General features: G+C 38.0%; 1 protein-coding gene across 1 annotated transcript in view; it reads right to left on the bottom strand.

Moving 5' to 3' along the window:
- Positions 1-20409, bottom strand: part of Cep112 (centrosomal protein 112) — a 412705-nt gene that overhangs the window by 344981 nt on the left and 47315 nt on the right. The window contains exons 7-8 of the mRNA XM_029545985.1: positions 7378-7425; positions 7021-7098 (exon numbers count right to left, since the gene is read on the bottom strand). Coding sequence (XP_029401845.1) covers positions 7021-7098; positions 7378-7425 — 126 coding nt within the window. The remainder of the gene's footprint in view (positions 1-7020; positions 7099-7377; positions 7426-20409) is intronic.

Genomic DNA, 20409 nt, shown 5'->3' with positions numbered 1-20409 from the left:
GCAGGAGAATCACGAGTTCGAGGTCAGCCTGAGCTACACATTTGAACAGTCAGAGGGTGGATGGGGGAAGGGGGTGCAGGGAAGATAAAATGAGTGTAAAAAAATAAATAAGGAAGGGAGGGAGGGAGGAAGGAAGGAAGGAAGGAAGGAAGGAGAGCGAGCAAAGATATTTCAACAAGCCACTGGTACCAGGAGACAAATGGGGGTCAGTACTCTCATCCCTGACAAAACAGACTTCAAACCAACACTACTCTCAGGAGAGACAATGGACTCTTCATACTGATTAAGGAGACAATCCATCAGGAGAACAGTACAATTCTATTACACTGAACGCAGGTGACACAGTTCTATACAGCAAATACTATGAGACTGATGTACACCAACACAGTGGTAGTAAGTGACTTTAGTACTCTATTCTCACCAACAGAAGTCATCTAAGCAAGACACAAACAAACATCAAAGATGAGTGACAGCATAGACAAAATGAACTAACAGGCTTCTACAGACAACTCCATCTGAGCACCAAGAATACACTTTCTTCCTGCCAGTCCACATGTTCTAAGACACAAAGTCCCACCCCCAAACTTTCACCCCAAAAGAAGAAAATTGAAATAATGTTCTGTATTCTATCTGACCACAGAATAAAAGTAGAAATCAGCAGCAAGAGAAACCACAGAAAATACACAAACTCAAGAAGACTAAACACTACCTACTGAATAATAACAGTGCCACTGAAGAAATCAAAGGAATTTGCACTTTTCCATCAAGATGAACATACAGGATTCCAAAACCTATGAGATACAATGAAGACACTGAACTCTAAATGTTCAAATGACAAAGTCAGGAGAAACTCAAACCAGCAACAATGAAGCATCTCAAGGCATGGGAAAAACAAGATCAAACAAGACCTGTCTTAGTCAGGGTTTCTATTCCTGTACAAGCATCATGACCAAGAAGCAGTTGGGGAGGAAAGGGTTTATTCAGCCTACACTTCCACACTGCTGCTCATCACTAAAGGAAGTCAGGATTGGAACTCAAGCTGGTCAGGGAGCAGGAGCTGATGCAGAGGCCATGGAGGGATGTTCTTTACTGGCTTGCCTCCCCTGGTTTGCTCAGCCTGCTCTCTTATAGAACCCAAGACTACCAGCCCAGGGTTGGCCCCGCCCACAAGGGGGTTCTTCCCACTTGATCACTAATTGAGAAAATGCCCCACAGCTGGATCTCATGGAAGACTTCCCCAACTGAAGCTCTTTTGCCTGTGATAACTCCAGCTTGTGTCAAGTTGACACACAAAATTAGCCAGGACAAGACCTAAAATAAAGATCAGGGCATAAATCGATGAAATAGAAAAAAAAAAAAAACTAACAAAAACAATAAAATAATGAAGAGTTACTGCTTTGAAAAACAAAATTGACAAACCCTTCACCAAATCAATAAAAGCTAGAGAGAAGACTCAAAACTCTAAGACCAGAGATAAAAAGCAGATTACAATAGATAGCAATGAAATACACAAAATCCTGAGAACATACTCTCCCAAATTTGAACTCTACAAAATTAGAAATATAAAAGGATGAAATTATAAATCGATATGACCTAAAAAACTTAAAACAAATCAAAAAATAAAAAAGAAAAAAGAAAGAAAACATGTAAAAAATGTAAATATATCCATAGCAAGCAATATGAATAAAGACAGTAACAAAAGCCTGCAGATGCACTGGAGACTCAGGAGCCTCTCCTATGCACAGCGCTTCTTCACTTTGCTGTCCCTTCCCAGACTTGCCCAGTTCTAGACTGTAGCTCAGAAACTCTCTTTCTTCCTGAAATACCTTTGTGAGTAAGACACTTCTTTTCTTTCCCATTCCCCTCCCCTCACCCTCTGACTATACCAACCTCCACAACCAAAGGCCTAGCTCAAGATCAGTGGCCTTTAAACCTGTGCTTTCTTTGACAGCCACTTTTGACTAGTGAGATCCTCCTTTCTTCTACCATCCTTCCCTCTGCCCACTGCCATCTCTGCACCCACAGGCCTGGCTCCAAGCCCACAGTTTGGGAGCCACCTTTCCTTAGACCACTTAAACATCTCACCCGCCAGTTTTGCCAGGTTTCACTCAGGTCATGCATCTCCCAAGATGGCCTAATCTAAGGAAAACAGATACCACATCAGACACAACCAAAGAAAGAAGTCTGCATGCCCAGGTCAAATCACTGAAACAAAACCCACATGAATGACCACGATATGATGCCTCTCCTCAAACCCACTAGTCCTAGAGAACTGTTCTCTAATGACAAACACCTGGAGGAACATCAGGACACAGAATTTAAAATCATAAGCTTTATCAAAGAATATAAAGAAGACCCAAGCAAACACTTCACTGAATTCCAGGAGGATAACAATAAACACGTGAGTGATTTCCAAGATTACACAAATACATAGCTGAATGAGGTAACAAAGATAACTCTGAATTTGAAGAAATAAATTCAAAAGAGATAGAAACACTGACTATAATGCAAGCTGAAATGGAGATGAAATTGAAAAACTCAATATTCCAATTAGAACACTTAGGAGAAGCCTTATGATAGAATGAATCAAAAAGGAAAGCAGAATCCTGGGACTCAAAGATAAAGGGAAAGATCTATATAAAACAAGCAAGAAATATGAAAAAAATTAAAATCTAAGAAAGGAACATTCAGGAAACCATCAAAAGACCAAATATTTGAATTATAGGCACAGAAGGGAGAAGAATCACAGGTCAATGGTACAGACCAGACCTTAATAGCATCATTGGAGCAGCAAGTGCTCCTAACCACTGGGCCATCTCTCCAGCCCTTGGAAAATATTTTTATAAGAAAACAAATAGGTAATTTTGAAGACAGCACATAAGATGATCACAGACAAAGTTCTGGAGAATATAACAGACAATGGGAGAGAGATACTATATACAATGGGAATAATAATGACAGCTCATTCTGATCAAGAACAACAGATACCAGTCCAGTATGTAACACCTCAGATACTGAAAGGATAAGAGAAAAGCCATGTGGCAAATCACCAGAAGCTCTCTAAAAGAATGAGAGAAAAGTACACCAGAGGCAGCCTTAGGTCTGAAGGAAAAACTTGGAGAAATAGTAACTAGAAACCTAAAAGTGCAGTTTTTATCTCCCCACACTTTCCAGAAAAGCGAATTTCACAATTATAAATCAATAATAAATAAATAGCCAACCAACCAGTGAACACTTGTGTTCGAAACACAATCCAACCGTGATTTGTGTTCATCCTCTTGTCTTCATATGCCTATTAAAATACCACAGGATTCACCTCTTGGCTCAAATATCACTTCCTTCATAAAATCAGCCACAAACTCTGCTGACAGAAGGGAATCCTCCATTATATGTTACAATGATTCTGACTCTACACTGCCTTCCAGTTGCTTTACACATCTTTCTTTCCCAGAAAGAAAATGTAAGGTTTGAAGACCTTCTCATGTTTATTGAAAAAATATTTTATACTCATATTTTTAATGATATTAAAATACTTTGAGAATAATTATAGTTATATATTTCCTTTATGTTGAGCAAATGTATGTACACATGTATGGGTGTATATTATATATATTAAAATTAAACTTTACATCTTATAAAAATAAAACAAATGAGCTAAATTTTAAGAACTAAGTGAGCCAGTGGAACATATGAACAAAGAAGCCCATCTTAAAATAGTGCACAAAAAATATTCTTTTTCCATTACTCAAAACTAACTATTTGGCTCATTCTCATCTCCCAATCTTCTAGTTTTAAAGAGATTTATTTTGAGACAGAAGTATCCACCTAGGCCACTTGATCCCAACAGAAATTTTACAGTGAAAAAAAAAAAGTTAAAATCAATGTGGAAAATGCCCTTCCTCAGTCAACTCTACACATGCTGTAAGATCTCCTTAGACCCCAAAACTACCCACATTTGGAAGAAGTAAAGAGAAATGAGAAGATCAGGACTAACTCCAAAGTACTAGAAGCAGACACCACCCCACGCTGTGGAAACACAGCTGAGACATGGAAGTGGAAGTTGGATGACGCCACTATTTAGAGCTTTCTCACAAGCTTTGAAAATGTTTTTCTGAATTTCACTTAAAATTGGGCCCTATTTGTTCTTAGGTGTTTACTTCAAACAACTGCTCTAAATTTGTGTAACATTCCTACAAAATTAATAAAGCTAATGAATATGTTGATTCATTTAACAGAAAAGTGTCCTGGGGTGTAAAGACAGTCTACTTAAGGTATGACTGACTACATGTAGAATTAACTGCAAGTGTCATTTGTTCATTTTATTCAACTTCATGTTTACAAACTTTATGCTAAGCATTGTCTCATTGAAAAATAATTTTTTAATGTTCTATTCAACCGACTATTCACATCCTTCATACAAAGGAGCAGTGTGCTTAGATAAAATGCTGCTTTTTATTATTACCTACTTGAAATAAGCAAAATTTATTTTTTGATACTAAAACCAACAGAATACCAAAAAAATAAGGATCGTAATAATTATTAATGACTATAATACAAAAACAAAGTTATTTAGACAAACATCTTTCTCATGTTTATTTATACTAACAAGGCCGGGTGCAGAGGTGCAGCCAGCTAGCCTCTGGAGAGGCTAAAGCGGGAATGCTGCTTGAGCCCAGGAGCTTATGACCAGCATGAGTACATGATGAGAAATTGTCACACACATGCAAAAGGGGAATGTGTGTGTAAAACAGAATACCAAGAAATGTCCCTGCATGTTGATGAACTGCTTAAAGCATATCAAAAGAAACCAAATATACAACAAACAAACAAAAGTTATTTTGAAATATAGAATAACGACAAACTGTATAAGCTTTGAATGAAATTTAGAATGTGCCTTAATAAGAGTATTCGGATTTAAATTTCACAGCATTAATAAACCTCAAGCATGTCACTATCAGCCCTCCCTAGAGACCAGAAAATTTCAAAACGCAACAAGCAAAATCAGAAGGACACACTTGTTGGTCACACTTTGTTTCTAAAGTCCAAGGAACATCACTAATCAATTTATAGAACTGATTCATAAAGCAGCCATCATTCTCCTTAGAGGCCAACTTGTGACCATCCTCCTTCTAGAGGACTTGCTTACCTACTGATCAGATGAGTCACCATGCTGGGAACCAGTTCTTTTTAACTAGTATATCTAGTGCAGCTTTCTCTCAAAATACAAATTTGAAATATTTCATTGGGCAAGTTGTTATCTGTTATACCAATTTATAACAAAGAGTAAGTCACTTGCATGTTATTTCCAAAGATTAGAGATACACAAAACTCTCCAAATATTAATGATAATTATTTTAGAATCTATTATATATTAAAAGTGATAGATATCATGTGCATAGTTTATTCTAATTTTTGATATTTATTCTGAATTTTTAAATTTGTTCATACATAAGACAAATTAAATGAAACAATAAAATAACTAGAAACTACTGTTTTATTTTAAGTTCCCGACCTGCCTTATTTATTTCCTTTAGTGACTTCCTGTTTCTTACTCATTTCTTCCATCGTCAATAACTGTTTTGGGGGTTCTATGTGAACAACTCAGCAGAGGGTAGAATCTATTCAGACAGAATCCATTAAAACACTCACTGGCTTCTGGGACACCAACACTGAGCCAGCTCCTGCCTGGGGAATTTTTACTGTGGAATTTCTTTGTACAATTATTTATTAAGTTTTGTGATGGTATATCTTAAAATAAAGTGAGTTCTCTCATTTATTATATAAATTGTTTTATTTAACTCTATTTAAATACTAGAATTAACTTGTAAACTCATAGGGGAGAAAATGGCCTAATTAGCATTATGTGTAAGAGGGAAGCAGCATTTCTTTTACAGGTAAAGTTGTATATGTTCTCATTTTATTTTTTAAAAACAGTAATTTCCGAGCTGGAGAGAATGGTAAGCAGTTAACATGAGTTGTTCTTCCAGGGCCCTAGGTTTGATTCCCAGCACCACAACAGCTTACAATCACCTCCAACTCCAAGTCTCAGGAGATCTAGTGCCATTGTGACATCTGCTAGCACCAAGCACACATAGTGCACAGACATACATGCAGAAGAAGCATCCACACACATAAAATAAAGAAAAATAAATTTGTCGTTTTAAAAATAACAGCAGTTTCTACCATATTTTATCTCAAAACTGATGGCTGACATCAAAGGTGATCTTCAGTTTGTGCTGTCTCTTGTTTTCAGTGACAGCAGGTTTCCAAATATCTTGGTCCACATCAGAAACTTTTTTCTCAGATTACAAGAAAGAACCAACAACATAAATCTGTGGATGATATGCCCCATCACATTGTTCAGTAACATGACTATCACAAGAAATGTGTTAAAAGCTACAAAACTTTGAATTCTAGAAACAATCTAGACAGGTGGTCATAAGACCCAGGATGACTGGGATCAAAAGACACACAGGCTCACGTAGGTAGGAGTGCTGACCTTGATTTTTACATGGAGTCACAGAATGGTGATAGAACTAATAACTGAATGCCATACATTTCAGACCATTGAGAACAAATCTCAAATACTCTTATTACATCATGTGCCATGTCTGAACTACAGTGAAGACCAATTAGGCAGATGGATGTAAGTAGTAAGGATATAGGAATAAAGATAAATTACAAGTAAGCAGATAGAGAGGGTGCATGGATTTACTGAGGTCACATGCTCACTCTAAAAACTGCCATTGCCTCGTCTCCTGACCATCAGAATCTGAAAGTCAGAAAAGGATTCTGCAATGCACCTCTGCCTAATGGTGGAGTGGAGCTGGGGTATGCAAGATGAGAGATACACAACGAAATCTTTAACTACAAACCTAGACTAGGCTGCACCATGATCTGAGTTTTGAGCCCAGATAACTAACCTTTCTCCTGTGCATCACATCTACATAGAGTCTGAAAACCATTATACAAGATCAACTGTGTTAACTCTTAGGCATGTGAGAAACAGCACAACCCTACCTCTTTCTCGTGCATTCGAGAGAGAAAATGATCATCATGAAGACTGCTAGCCTTCCTCAGGCTGCCCTTTGGAGTCATCTGTAAAACCAGTAAGAGTTATTTTAAACTTCTCAGGACTAGTTCATGGACTCTTTAAAGATAAGCTAATAAACTATCTGAAACTCATTTCAAAGTAATGTTAGCTTTGGAGAAAAGGGTGACTCACTCACTTTCTAGGCAGCAAGATTAAACTGACTATTATGCTTCATAAGGTGGAATTGAAATTGATAAATAAGACATTTCTTATATTTTTAAATTTCATATTTTATTTATAGTTAGCTGTCCCTAGAAAAAAAATCCAGTGGAATCATCACCTACCAGAGAAACTGGGAGAGGTTTCTGTCTCAGGTACCGGGGATTTTCAATCTGAAAAATTAAAATAAAGACATTTGGAGATGTTTGAATAAAATTCATCTTTCTGTGTGAAAATTTCTTCTGTATATTTTAATGTTTGTTTATTTTTTTGAAGTGCCATATATGCATTTCATGTGTTCCTCTCCCAAATCGCTCAGTCTCATCTAATGCTCACCATACACTTCACATTGCCCAAAGCCTCAATAACTTACAGTGCCAGACTTGTGCCCTCTGACTGCTTGTTTTACTCCCAAACCTTCTAAGCACACATGGATTCATTCAGTCACTACATCCTAGATATGCTAGAGACAGGGCACTTTGACTGTAACTAACAGCATCAATGAGGATAGAGAATTCCTTTGCGAGTCTCCCAAACCTGTCTTTCAGCTTCATCATCCCCAGCTTTGTCCACATTCCAGGGGCACTGAACAACTTTTTGACCTTGTAAAGAACTAGCTAGCTGCCAGGAGTTGCAATCTTCAAGACTCAGAGTGAGGCTCCTCAGGAAAATTAACTCTTGTCAGGCCAGTGCCACCTGGATGGTCATCTCTTTTTATGACCTAGAATCCATTTTCTCAAAAAAAAAAAAAAATGGATCCTAAAACAAAGACTGTGATTGCCAAGTCCCCAGTCTATTCCTCAAACCCACTCCAGTGTCCAGTGAGATTCTCAAAGCAGGGGAGAGAGGAGAGGCATTCGGCCCCACCTTTTCCCAGCTCTACCATATCCTGGGTCCACATAAACGGCCTTGACATACCTAACCTTAGTTGTTGAGCAGTGTGTTTCTCCACACCCCTTTGGACAGATGAAGTACAAGGATAACATCTCCTCAGCTTTGGATTTCTGTTTCCTAGCACATATTTAATGCCTTTCAATGAAGTATTGCTTGAATTGCTTAATGGGAACTTCTTTAAGATTTCTAGACCAATCATTTGATTTACAAATAAAATAAGAATTAAAAGTCATTGCCAGAAAAGTCAAGTTTCTTCATGTCATGTACTCACAATTTACTACAACAATAATCACAAAATGAACAAGAACATCACGACTCTGGCCAAAGAAAGGTTTTTACCCTGCAATACTCAATTAGGATTAAGTGACAAACTTCTTCACATACAACTTATTAAATTAAATCTTCAAAAATCCTAGCTTGTTTCCAAAAAGCTAAATTTTATATAATTGTGAAGCTATCTAAATTCAATTTGACATAAGAGGGAAAGATAAATAATCAATTAAAGAAACAGAGGTAATAGACTTAAAAACAAACTTTAAAATAGAAAAGAGTCTAGTATAACAGCAGACGGGATCTGAGGAATACAAGCATTTTAGTCACTAGAACAGGAAAATGTACCCAATGATTCTGTGCACAGTGATTTTCTTCACCTAGAGACTAGATCCTGTGAAGCACTGGTAACCAATCTGAATTTAAATCTGTCTCCTCATCCTCCACATAGACCAACAAATGGAAGAAAAGAAAAATGTCTATCACCAGTGCCTACATCACAATGAAGAGAAAGAGAATAGTAATTTCAAGATCTACATGAAAGCAGCCAAATAATGATCCCAAACCTCAACAGAATTAGCTAGTAAGTACAAAGTCTCCGTGAGGCTGCACTTGCAGTGTGGAAGCCTGCCTTCAGTGCTCAGGAAGGGAAGCTTTCCTGGCAGAAAGGTGAGTCACAGCAGTGTACTTCCTATCACAGGGGCAGAGTGACTAAAGCACTGTGCAGAGAAGGAGGTGCCTACTGCAGGGGCACAGCTCTTTAGAACAGGCAGCAAACTTCTAGGAAGCAGCAGAGCACTCAGTACCTACTGTTTGGAAGTCCATTTGTGAAATGGAGCTGGCATTCTCTATGTGGGGAACACAGAAAGCGAATCCTTCAAAGGTATACACAAACCAACACATACACCCAACTCTAACTCATGAAGCAAAATAAAGTACAAGGAGAAACAGGAAAAGAAAAACAACAATTCTCAAAGACGCTCAAGCTCTAATTAAGTTTAGATTTAAAACCAAAAGCCAAGGAAACCATCTGTGACTTATTTTTGCCCAACTCTACATTTACAAGCAGGATACAAAATAGTGGTTTACTTAATTACCACGCAGCATTTCAACTCTACAGAAGTAAGTCATATTCCAACCCTTCATCTTTAAAACTACTAAGTAAAGAAGTTAAAGCCTTCTGTTATTATGAATTATTTTTTCAAACTAGAGAATAAAGAAAAATGTCTATTCTAATTCATAAGAGCAACAAACAACAGTAAAAACTGGTAACAATATTCTGTTGTTCTTCATTTATAATACACTGAGTTTGGGAAATAGTCAAAGAAAAGCATGTTCTTGAGTCTATTTAGGGAAAATAAGCAATCTATTTTCTGATTTTGTAACAACAGCCAGATGTGCTTTGAAGTTCACGATTCCCACTTTGTAATCCGCAGGCAGCATGGACTTGGATGGAGCAATCTGTAAACAGTCTTTCATGCTCTTGCAGAAAACCTCTTGTTCTCTCAAAATGCATCAAGAATTAATGCCACAAAAAGGATGTCTAGCATGGAAGCTACACCAGACTCATGTGCAAACGCTAATGTGGATGAGAGCACATAGAAGGCACATCCCCAAGTATGAGATTCCAGCAGCGGCATGTGAACAGTGGGCATCTGCACAGTTGTTCAAAGCAAACCGAATAGCAATACTAAAATATATGATAATTTAACTAGGCAGTAATTCAGATATCTGAATGTTCTCTAGTAAAAACTGGCTTTTAATGTTTTATTTTGTTTAGCATTTTAGCAGGCACACTGAATTACAAATTGCTTTTGTTGGCTTATATCTTCATATATTCAGGTTTTAGCCAAATTGTCCTAAGTTAATATCTTCTGATAGATTAATAGAGTTTTGTTTCCAGAAAGGTTAAAAAGCACTTTATCAGATACATGAACTTTAGAAGAAAATACATTATTAAACAATTATTACCAATAATGCCACTAAAATATTTTCTAATTAGAATATAGGAAAGCTACAGGAACGAAGGGAGCATCTGGGGATGCAGCTTCCAACACCAAGTCAGCTATGCTTCAGGGTTACATCTTATTAACATTTTACAACTCAACGTTTGGGGTCAAAGATGGTTCGGTGGGTAAAGTAACCTGCTGCCAAACTTGACAGCCTTAGTTCAATCCCTGGGACCCATGTGGCAGGAAAACCAACTCCCACAAGTTGTCCTCCGACCTCACACAGGAGCGCGCACACACATATACAGTAATTTTTAAGAACACTATTTTTCTTACAAAAATAATACATGTGAAGATTCATTTACTAGTTTACTGAAAATATTTCAACAATCATTTAACAGGCTTAAATAACATACATACACAAACACACCATCCAGTGGCACAAGAAAAAGGAAAAAAAATCAAATGAACAGAACACAAGCAGAAACTGCTGTCTGCTGCCTATGAGACAAATTACACCTCAGTACAATGAGAAAAGAATGTTCCATCAGTGGGTTCCAGTGGGCTCAGAGCTTGCTTTTGGTTTTGTTTTAACCTGGTTATGTTTAACCTAAGTTAACCAAAAGTTCTATACCCATACTTCTCACTTTCAGAAATAGTTATCTCCTTTTTAAGATAAAACATCAACTATAATAATTTCTCCAATCTCAAAACTAGTTTTCTTTTTGGTGTTTTAAACTTTATAGACTGACGTGTGTGTGTGTGTGTGTGTGTATGTGTGTGTGTGTGTGTGTGTGCATACGTGCATGTAAATCTGGAGGATGTCTCTGAGAGTTGGTTCTCTCCTTCAATGATGAGCATTCTGAAAATCAAACTCAGGGCTTGAGGCTTGACAAGTGCCTTTACCCACAAAGTCACCTTAACTGCCCTTGTTTTGTGTTGTTTTGTTTTGATTAAGGCAGAATTACTCCATGCCTTAAACTAGCATCAAACTCATGGCAATCTTCCTGCCTCAGCTTCACAAATGCTGGGATTACATGTTGGCCTGGCTATTTCTTGACTTCTTTCAAAAGATAACTCAAAGTGAATAATGATTTTTTTAAAGAAAAAGTCTTTTGCATAGACAAAAATTTGTTTTTCTGAAAGGCTTCCAGGCTTGGGGGCATGATAAGTTAAAAAACCAGAAAGTCCATGTATAGGTCAGGAACATGGAAGATTTACCTTTTTTTCTACAAATAATAAAAAGGCAAAAGCAGATTTCATGGCTGACTACTCACAGGCTTCAGAAAATATTTAACTAAGTTTTGTGAATTAAGACTTACTCCATAGTTCTTGGAGTTTGAGTAAATCCATTCAACGGCACTGTCTTAGTTTGCTTTCTGTTGCTATGATAAACACCATGACCAAAAGCAACTTCGGGAGGAGTCTATTTACCCTTACAATGGCAGTCCATCAGGAAGAAAGTCAGGGCAGGACTTAAAGCAGGCTGTGAATGCAGGAACTGATGTAGAAACTATGGAGAACCTCTACTTGTTGGCTTGCTCCCCATGGTTGGCTTAGCCTGCTTTCGTGTACAACCCAGAACCACCTGCCCAGGGATGGCACTGTCTAGAGAGGGCTAGGCCCTTCCACATCAATCATTAATCAGTCAACTGATGAAGGCATGCTCTCAATTGAGATTCCTTCTTCTTCAGTGACTACTGCTTGTGTCAAGTTGACAAAAACAAAAGCAAAAACAATGAGCACAGTATCATCCTTAAAACCAGAAGAGCTCGAACTTCTTAAGTCTATATATACTTGAAATCAAATTCTTCTTCAACCTTTAAAATCTATGAAGTACTGTTCTAGTCTGTAGCCTAGTAACAGTCTCTTTGTGTCTGCCATACAAATTTCATCCACCTTTTTGTACAGCCTGATATCAGTTCTTTGTTTCACTGAGGGAAATCCCATTGTATGTATGTACATACCACCTGTTCATCCATTCTCCACTCTGAGGCATTTGAGAATACTTTCATTTTAGTCAATTATAAAATAAAGAGGAGGAGTATTTTTACAAATACTTGTACGCAGGTTTGGTTCGAGCATACACATTAATCTTCCTTAAATGAACCCTCAGTGTGAAATTCCTGGATTATATGGTAGATGTTTTACTTCCTTTGAAAACTGTGCAGCTTTAGAAAGCAATATTTTGCATTCAGTAGAAAGGAATGTGTTCCAGTTGCCCCTCATCCTCAGCAGCACTTAGCACCTTCAACTGCTTACTAAATTTAACACTTAACAGATATCCAGTTGTATCTCTTTGTAGCATCCTTTGCCTTTCTTTTTGTTAGATTTTCTTAGCAAGCATTCTTCATTTTGTATAAAAGTCTTTATTAAATATGAGCTCTCCATATTATTTCCTATGTTGTCTGGTTTTGATACTAACACTGGCCACACAATATAATTTGGGATGTGATGTTTTTATTTGTTTTTATTTAAAGAATGTAACCATTATACTTCTCCCTTAACTGTTTCATCTGATGCATCAGATAAGCCATCTAGGACTGGAGTTTCTCTAGTAGAAGATTTTTAGTTACAAGTTCATGCCTTTAGTAGCTGTAGGACTATTCAAATTTCTCTTTTTGGTGGGTTTGGGTTGCTGCAGGACTCTGCCCCTTTTAGCTACAGTCAAATTTATGCCCACAGGTTTATCTGCAGTAATCCCTTACTTGACTTTGAACATCTGTAGGTTCTGTAAAAGTCTATCTCCCTTTTCAGTACTAATATTAGCAAGCTTATTATTTTGTTGTTGTCATTCTTAGCTTGGTTAAATGCTTGTTGAGTTTATTCATCATTTAAAGATCCAGCTGTTAGTTTCATTTATTTCTTCTAATGCTTTCCTGAGTTCAACTTCCCATGTTTCTATTTTAATGCTTTCTATTTCCTTCATCTGCTTGCTTTGGGTTAACTTGCCCTCTTTGCTCTAGTTTCTTTAGACAGTTTAATGTCTTAGGACTTTGTTCTTTGCTCTCATTCTGCTTTCATCATTTTTTCTTTCAATATTTTTATGGTAATGTGTCTACGCATGAATAATCCTTGCATTTGGACTTACTAGAAAGTCACTAGGGATTATGAATGTTATCTCTTTGTATGTCTTGTGTGTGTCTTGAGAAGCATTTATTTTACATTGTAACAACTACAGATGCTGATTCCTCTGTCCAGAAGTACTTGCTGTTAAATACCTATTTAGTTAGTAGCTTAATTAGACTATGTCTGTATAATTTATTCCTTCACACTGTAAAGATGTGGTGTTGGTACAACATTGGTTATGCACATAATTGTATTTGGATGACAATGATTTTAGCAAGTCTACCTCTACTTGAGTATTTCCATTCTTTGTTTCTGTTAGCTGTATATCTAATTCAGTTTACCATCAAAATCTCCATTGTTTTCTTAAGCCTGATTAGGTTTGATCTTCTCTATAATGTTTCTGGTACACTGAGTACTTGATGAGAAATTGTGGGAAGCGGGTGTGGCCGTGGCTTCTGCCTTGTGAGCCAAGACAGCACCCTGGTTCACTGCCAAGCCCCATGATTCCCTGCTTGTTTACCAAGCACCTGAATGATTATGCGCACCTGAGTGATGATGCGCTGCCCGCCTGATGTATAGCGTCATACAGCATAATATTGAGTCACTGGCCTACCAACACCCACCCTGTCTGCATGCATGGCTCGCATATAGAGCGTGCTGAATGCTGATTGGATGATGAAGAGTGATGAGTGCGGAGGGTGGAAGGGGATAAATTGGGCGATCCCAGAATAAAGTAAAAGAAGCTGAGAAGCAGAGAGGGGAGAAGCTGAATTGCTGTAGAGAGCTGGGGTGAGCTGTAGAGAGAATAAAGGAAGCTGCAGCAGGAAGCTGTGGAAGCTGCTCAAACCCTGCCTTGGTGTAAGTGTCATCTTTGCCCCACCTTTGCAGGATGGAGGTCGGGGGCGCTCGGCAAGAACTGATCTCATTGCTCTGGCCTGCCTGGCCCTCGGACTAGACCTGGGCCATTATATGGGCACTGTGCAGATGTGGTACCTCTGTTCTTCTCAACTTGCCTCCCTTGGAGTGAAATTTGCCCTCTGAATGAGGGCTGAGTGAAAAAAGGCAGCCCATGCCCATCCCTCAGCTACATTTACCACAGAAGCTTACCCTTTTAACTCAGATTTCAAAGGGCTACAAAATGCTGACAGAATACCATTCCCTAGGACACACAGTATCTCTTGATTGGAAATTGAAGTAAGAGAGAGAACTCCTGTCTTCTTGGTCACATCCAGTAAGGATGGCACTGTTATAAAGCTGAGCTAGAGGGACAGGGGAGATAGAAGGTCATGGCCCAAGTGCCAGAGATTTGCTGTTCTTAGAAAGCTACACTGGTTTTCTTGAGTAAGTGTGCAATCATTTGCTCTGTGTCCTTAGGATGGTCTCCAGATAATCTTAACATTATTATTGGGTTTGCTTAGCTAGAGAGCATGTCTGTATGGCTTCTAATACTGCTAACTCAAGGGATAAGACTCCTCTACCTTTTTTTCTGGCCTAACTATTCCATGCTGTATATTTTCCATGAAGATCTACTTTACCTGGATAACACAAATTCTGCTGTCTTTTAAAAATAAGTTAAAATGTTTTCTAATTACTTTTGGATTTCTCAGGAATATGCTGTTTAATTGCCAAATATCTGTGGAATTTCCAAATATGCTGTTGTTTCTAAGACAGTACAATATAGCAAAGGTTGGCTTCAAACTCATAATCTAGCTGAGGATGATCTTGAACTCTTAATCCTGGAGTGCTGGCACTGTAGATAAGCACTACCACACATAGTTTTATGCTTTGCTGATAATTACACCCAGCTGTGCCCAAGAAGATGGAAGTCCTTTCTGTTCTCTCAATTTCCAACCAAGCTATGTGGATGCTAGTCAAGAACTCTGGCCACTTCATGGCCCTAACCCATTTCATTACTTTTACTGATCTTTAGTTTGATTTGTTTATCTGAGAGGTTGTAATTACAATCATTATAGTTAGGTTGCAAGACTCAAAAATGTTGAGGGGGGTGGTATGTTTTTCAGTGGACAACTACCTGCTGTTAGAGCCACTGATAAATGCCATCACCCCTTCTGTGGAAGACAGTTCTAATGTCAGTTCTATTGTCTTTGTCACTACAAAGCTATCATGGAAGTATCATCCAGACATAGAGAAATAGTTTGCATTGTAATTCAAGTCTCTAAAATTTCGCTATGAGAGTTCTGCGTGTGCTCTCAATAAAGATACCTTAGTGAAAGGCCAAGACTTGTTTTATATTAAGAATTCTCTTCTCCCTTCTTTCCCAGATACCCCCCACATCAGCACTGAGCATTTTTTTCTCAGTTCCACAGGACAGAATGCCGAGCTCCCTCAAACTTTATGTCACCTGGAATATCAGACAGCTTCACTGACTGAGAACTCTCAAAGCCAAGTGATGAGAGAGAGAAAATACAAGGGAAACAGATGGAACCAGAGAACTCTTTGAGTAACACAGGCACCTTACCCAGGTTTATAATGACACACAGGCCCAATCAGTCTGCTGCCACTGTGACACAACACTTTTAAATTGGGCTAGAGGAGGGACAGGGTCAGGAAGAGAAGGGAGGAAGGGAAGAAGGGAGGGAGGGAGGGAGGGAGGGAGGGAGGGAGGGAGGAAGGAAGGAACAAAAGTTTTAGTAGCTCTCCCAGTCTGCTTTCTAGAACTCTAACCAAAAAATGATGGGTTCCTCTGGAGACTTTTGAAATCTAGGCCTGCCACAAAATTCCCCAATTTTGCCTACCCTGGAGTCAAAAGAAAAGGAAAAAATAACTCTGTAGACTGACCCCTGGGCCCCTCTAGCAGCAAACTCTGTAGTGCTGCCTCAGCCTTGCCTAGGTCCTTTGTTGTTTTGTCAGCATCCCAGATGGCTGCTCTCCACAATGTGTTCAGAGTTTTCAGTTACAGGAGCAAGGCTGCAAGAGGTTTATATCATTGTTGAATGAAAACAAAGTTTATACTCACTTTTAAAAGAAATTAATGTTAATTTCTCAAATAAAACTCTGAAGACAGTTTCACATCCCAAATGTAGGCTGGGAAAGTACTATAAACGCTTTCATGGCTGTGTTTGCTTTTATGAGTAATACATAATTAATATAAAAATTAGAAAACATAAAATGTTAAGAAAACAATAATTCATATTTTCCACATAGAAATTATCTTAATGTTGTTAATACATATTTCCTGACAGTTTTAAACATTCAAAGAATTTATCTTACTAAAATGTTAAAATTTTGCACAAATGCCCCTAGAACTCTCATCACGATGACTTGCCCTCCTCTCCAAATCTGATACATTCACTCATTCAGGTAACAACACAAGGAAAAGAGAACTCTAACAGATCAACATGTTCAGGTTGGTTTCTCCCCAAGATTCATCCATGAGATGGAAGCGGGTTTCTAACATAATTGGGGGAAAACTGGGTTGTCTAAATAAAACTGTCTGAAGTAGCTGAATTGACAGGGTCCTTGGTGAACACTCTCTCAACTCAAGGAACTCTAGGAACCTCTGCCAGCATTTCCTTTCTCAGTCCCTTCTGTGAGGTTGCTGGAGGGGACATAAAGGACAAAGCCTGAGAGAAATGGGAGAAAACAGGGAAAAGAACAACAAAACTCTGAATGAATGGCCTCAAATATCATCAGCTTAATCCCAATGTAGGCATAACTAATAAATTTTAAGATGGAAATTGATCTTCCTACAAAGAATTATTTTTCTTTTAAGTTAACAGTAATGACCACAATTTCATGCTACAGTTCAGAACCTTTATGGTGTGGAAGCTTTAGCACTGTCAGCACAGTGACTTCTTCATGCATTTCTACCCACAGGAAAGGAAAGGAGTGAAGAGTGCCTGCTAATCTGTATCATGGTAGTAACTGCCATAGTAAGTCACCACTCTTAAGGTTATTCCACTTATAAAAGAAGTGTCACAAAAACATTCTAGAAACCCATAAGACAGTAATTCTTGATGCTAGTGAGATGGCTCACAGGTAAGAACACTGGCTGCTCTTCCAGAAGACCTGGGTTCAGTTCCATGGCAGATCACAACCATCTGTAATGATGAAGCAGCTTGCTTTACCTCACTTCAACTGTATTCCACATCTGGTTTATTTGGATGCCGTTGCTCTGTTGCAGTGGATGAAGTGCTTAAGAATCAAGCCTAATTTAAATAATCAGCATCAACTTCAACAAGGACTTACATAAAACAGATGATGCAGTATAAAAAGTTAAATATCTGAGCAAAAAAATTAACAGCAAGAACAATAAATCAGAAAGGAGACATGAACTCTAAAAGGAAAAGTTAAAAGAGTCAACATAAAAATCAAACAGAACTCCACAGGAAGCATCAACAATATACTGACCGGGCAGAAGAAAGAATGCCAAGAATTTAAGATAAGGTTCTAGGAACATTATATTCATATAATAATAAAAAGAAAAAACTAAGCAAATCACAAGCAAGACTGAACAAAACTGAAGGTTAAAAGGTCAAATATTTTAAAAACGAAAGATAAAACTTTCATTACTGCTTTTTAAAAAAATCTCTACTTGAAATGCATACTACAAAAAATTAACATATTCCTGAGAAAAGAGAGTATATTTTGAGGGAAAGAAAATGTACTTCACAAATTCTAGACTATCAGCTGCATCAGAAGGAAGCTGCTGGCAATGCGTCCCAGTGTGAGGAATGCACCCTCACCTTAGCACTGACCAACTCTAGAGGATGGAGAAAGCAAAGCCAAGCAGACACTCACAGATGAACCTGGAATCAAAACAAACTCCAAGCTTTCTACTAAACTCAACAGTTCATTCCACTCTGCTCGAGAGATACAGGCCAGCCTGGCTATGTGCGTTATAAGTCTATAGGAAAGTATGCTCTTTCTATTTTCCATAATGTGTAATCTGTCGAATAACAAAACAGTAAAACACATTCTCCAGAAAGACTAAATTTAAAGCATTACATCAAAATATTTTAGATATCTTAAATGTTTTCTTATATGAGATATTTAATCCTCCTAACAGTTAAACAATGAGGAAGAAGCACTAAGGAACGCATATCCAAAGCTCATGCCTAGCTCAGGGCAAAGGCAAGGGTAAAGGAAAAGCACCACGACTCATGGTCCTCTTTGATGTTGCTCTCTGGCAGAGGCCTCTGTCCTTCCGGAGGGGTTTCCTGTGCTCTGCTCCCATCCTGGTGACAGGACTTCCCTCCAACAGCAACATCCCCTGCGCTGTCAAGTGTGAAATGTTTTCCTTTGGGCTTCGTCTCAGCCTGCCAGTCAATTCAACTTCTTCTCTCTGTAACTAGCATACTCCTCAAATTAACAGGGGATCTGCATCACTTTCACTTCATATCCAGCTCCCACCTTCTAAGTGTCCACTCCATAACCCAGACACCCTCATCTTGGCAACACCTCCAATATAGTGAGTCCGAAATACACTTGCAGCCCTTGAATTTCATGAGGTCCAAGCCTTTAATTCTGTAATTAATCCTACCATCTCTTCAAACTCCACCAGTCTAAAATAAAATTTTTACAGTAAGTCCCTCTACCTGACAGTCAATTAACTTACCACACCAATATTTCCATTTCTCAGAAGCAAATGATCAGTTACTCTTGAGTTCTCCTGTCCAGGCAGTCACTGAGCATCCTTTATCCTTTTCCCTCCCTGTCCTTTCCATTTAGTAGCAACCCCACTAACACAGGCTGTACTACCAACATCTAATGGATAAGCCATCGCTTTAGTACTTCCATCATGATGCCATTAGCCACATTTGCCCAGAGCATCTCATGAAGACTAGGATGAGTGAGAAATGGACAGCTCAGTGGCTGATTGAAACTGGTACAAAATTTCTGAATAACACCCAAGTTTTAATGTAACCTAAGCAACAAAGTATGAATACAAAGATTATGGTCAAGAACACATATTAACAACAAACTGAGAGTAACTTAGCAGTCCAGAAAAAGCAGAATACTTCAATTTTGGACTACATATGCAAAAGAAAAAGTGAACATTTTAATTTTATATAAAATTTAAAGCCATGAGTCACATAGCATTCATAATATATTCTGATTTTATTTAAATTTTTAATGTTATAAAATTACATAGAAGAAAAGAAAACTATCAACAGGTCAAATATCTCTTACATGATAGGTACAGAGTCATAAGTGTTTCAAATTTGGAATATTTGCAAAACCTTAACCAATAGAGTACACCTAATCCTACAATCAAAATTTCAAAATGTTCTAAATACTGAAACATTTTGAGTGCTGATTATGCACAAAGATTTTATTTGGAAACCATTTATTCTTTAGATTTTCAGATAGATTTCAGAGCCTTGCCCATATAACAATGTAAACCTTTCTTGTTTGTTTGCTTGTTTGCTTGCTTGTTTGTTTTTTCTTTTCTTTCTTTCTTTCTTTTTTTTTTTTTTTTTTTTTTCATGACAGGGTTTCTCTGTGTAGCCCTGGCTGTCCTGGAAACTCACTCTGTAGACCAGGCTGACCTCGAACTCAGAAATCTGCCTGCCTCTGCCTCCCGAGTGCTGGGATTAAAGGCGTGCGCCACCAATGTCCAGCTAATGCTAACCTTTGTGTTAACATTTTGGGACAATTTAATTCCTTCGATTTTCATATTTTTAACATATTAAATTCTTTTTTATTCTTACAGTGCCAAGATACAAATTCTAAGTGGCAAAAAGCATAATGAAAATAATTTGGAATACCTTTTATTGTCCTCAAAGCAAATGAAGTGCATATATGAAAAATAGAATTTGGAGAGAGAGAAAAAACTTCCAGGTCTCACTATAGCCTGATATTGGAGAATGAAGCTACCCAGCCAGTGTGGCAGAACACAACTTTGTCTCAACTCTAGATATTCAGAGGCAGAAGGATCACCTAGGAGTTTGAGACCAGCCTAATCTATATAATGAGTTCTGGATCAACCAAAGCTACATGGGACTCTCTCAA

The sequence above is a fragment of the Mus pahari genome, chromosome 14 (assembly GCF_900095145.1).
Source record: "Mus pahari chromosome 14, PAHARI_EIJ_v1.1, whole genome shotgun sequence".
In the NCBI taxonomy this organism is placed as follows: Eukaryota; Metazoa; Chordata; class Mammalia; order Rodentia; family Muridae; genus Mus; species Mus pahari.
The sequence above is the reverse complement of the archived record's forward strand: the minus strand, read 5'-3'. Positions and strand labels throughout refer to the sequence as shown.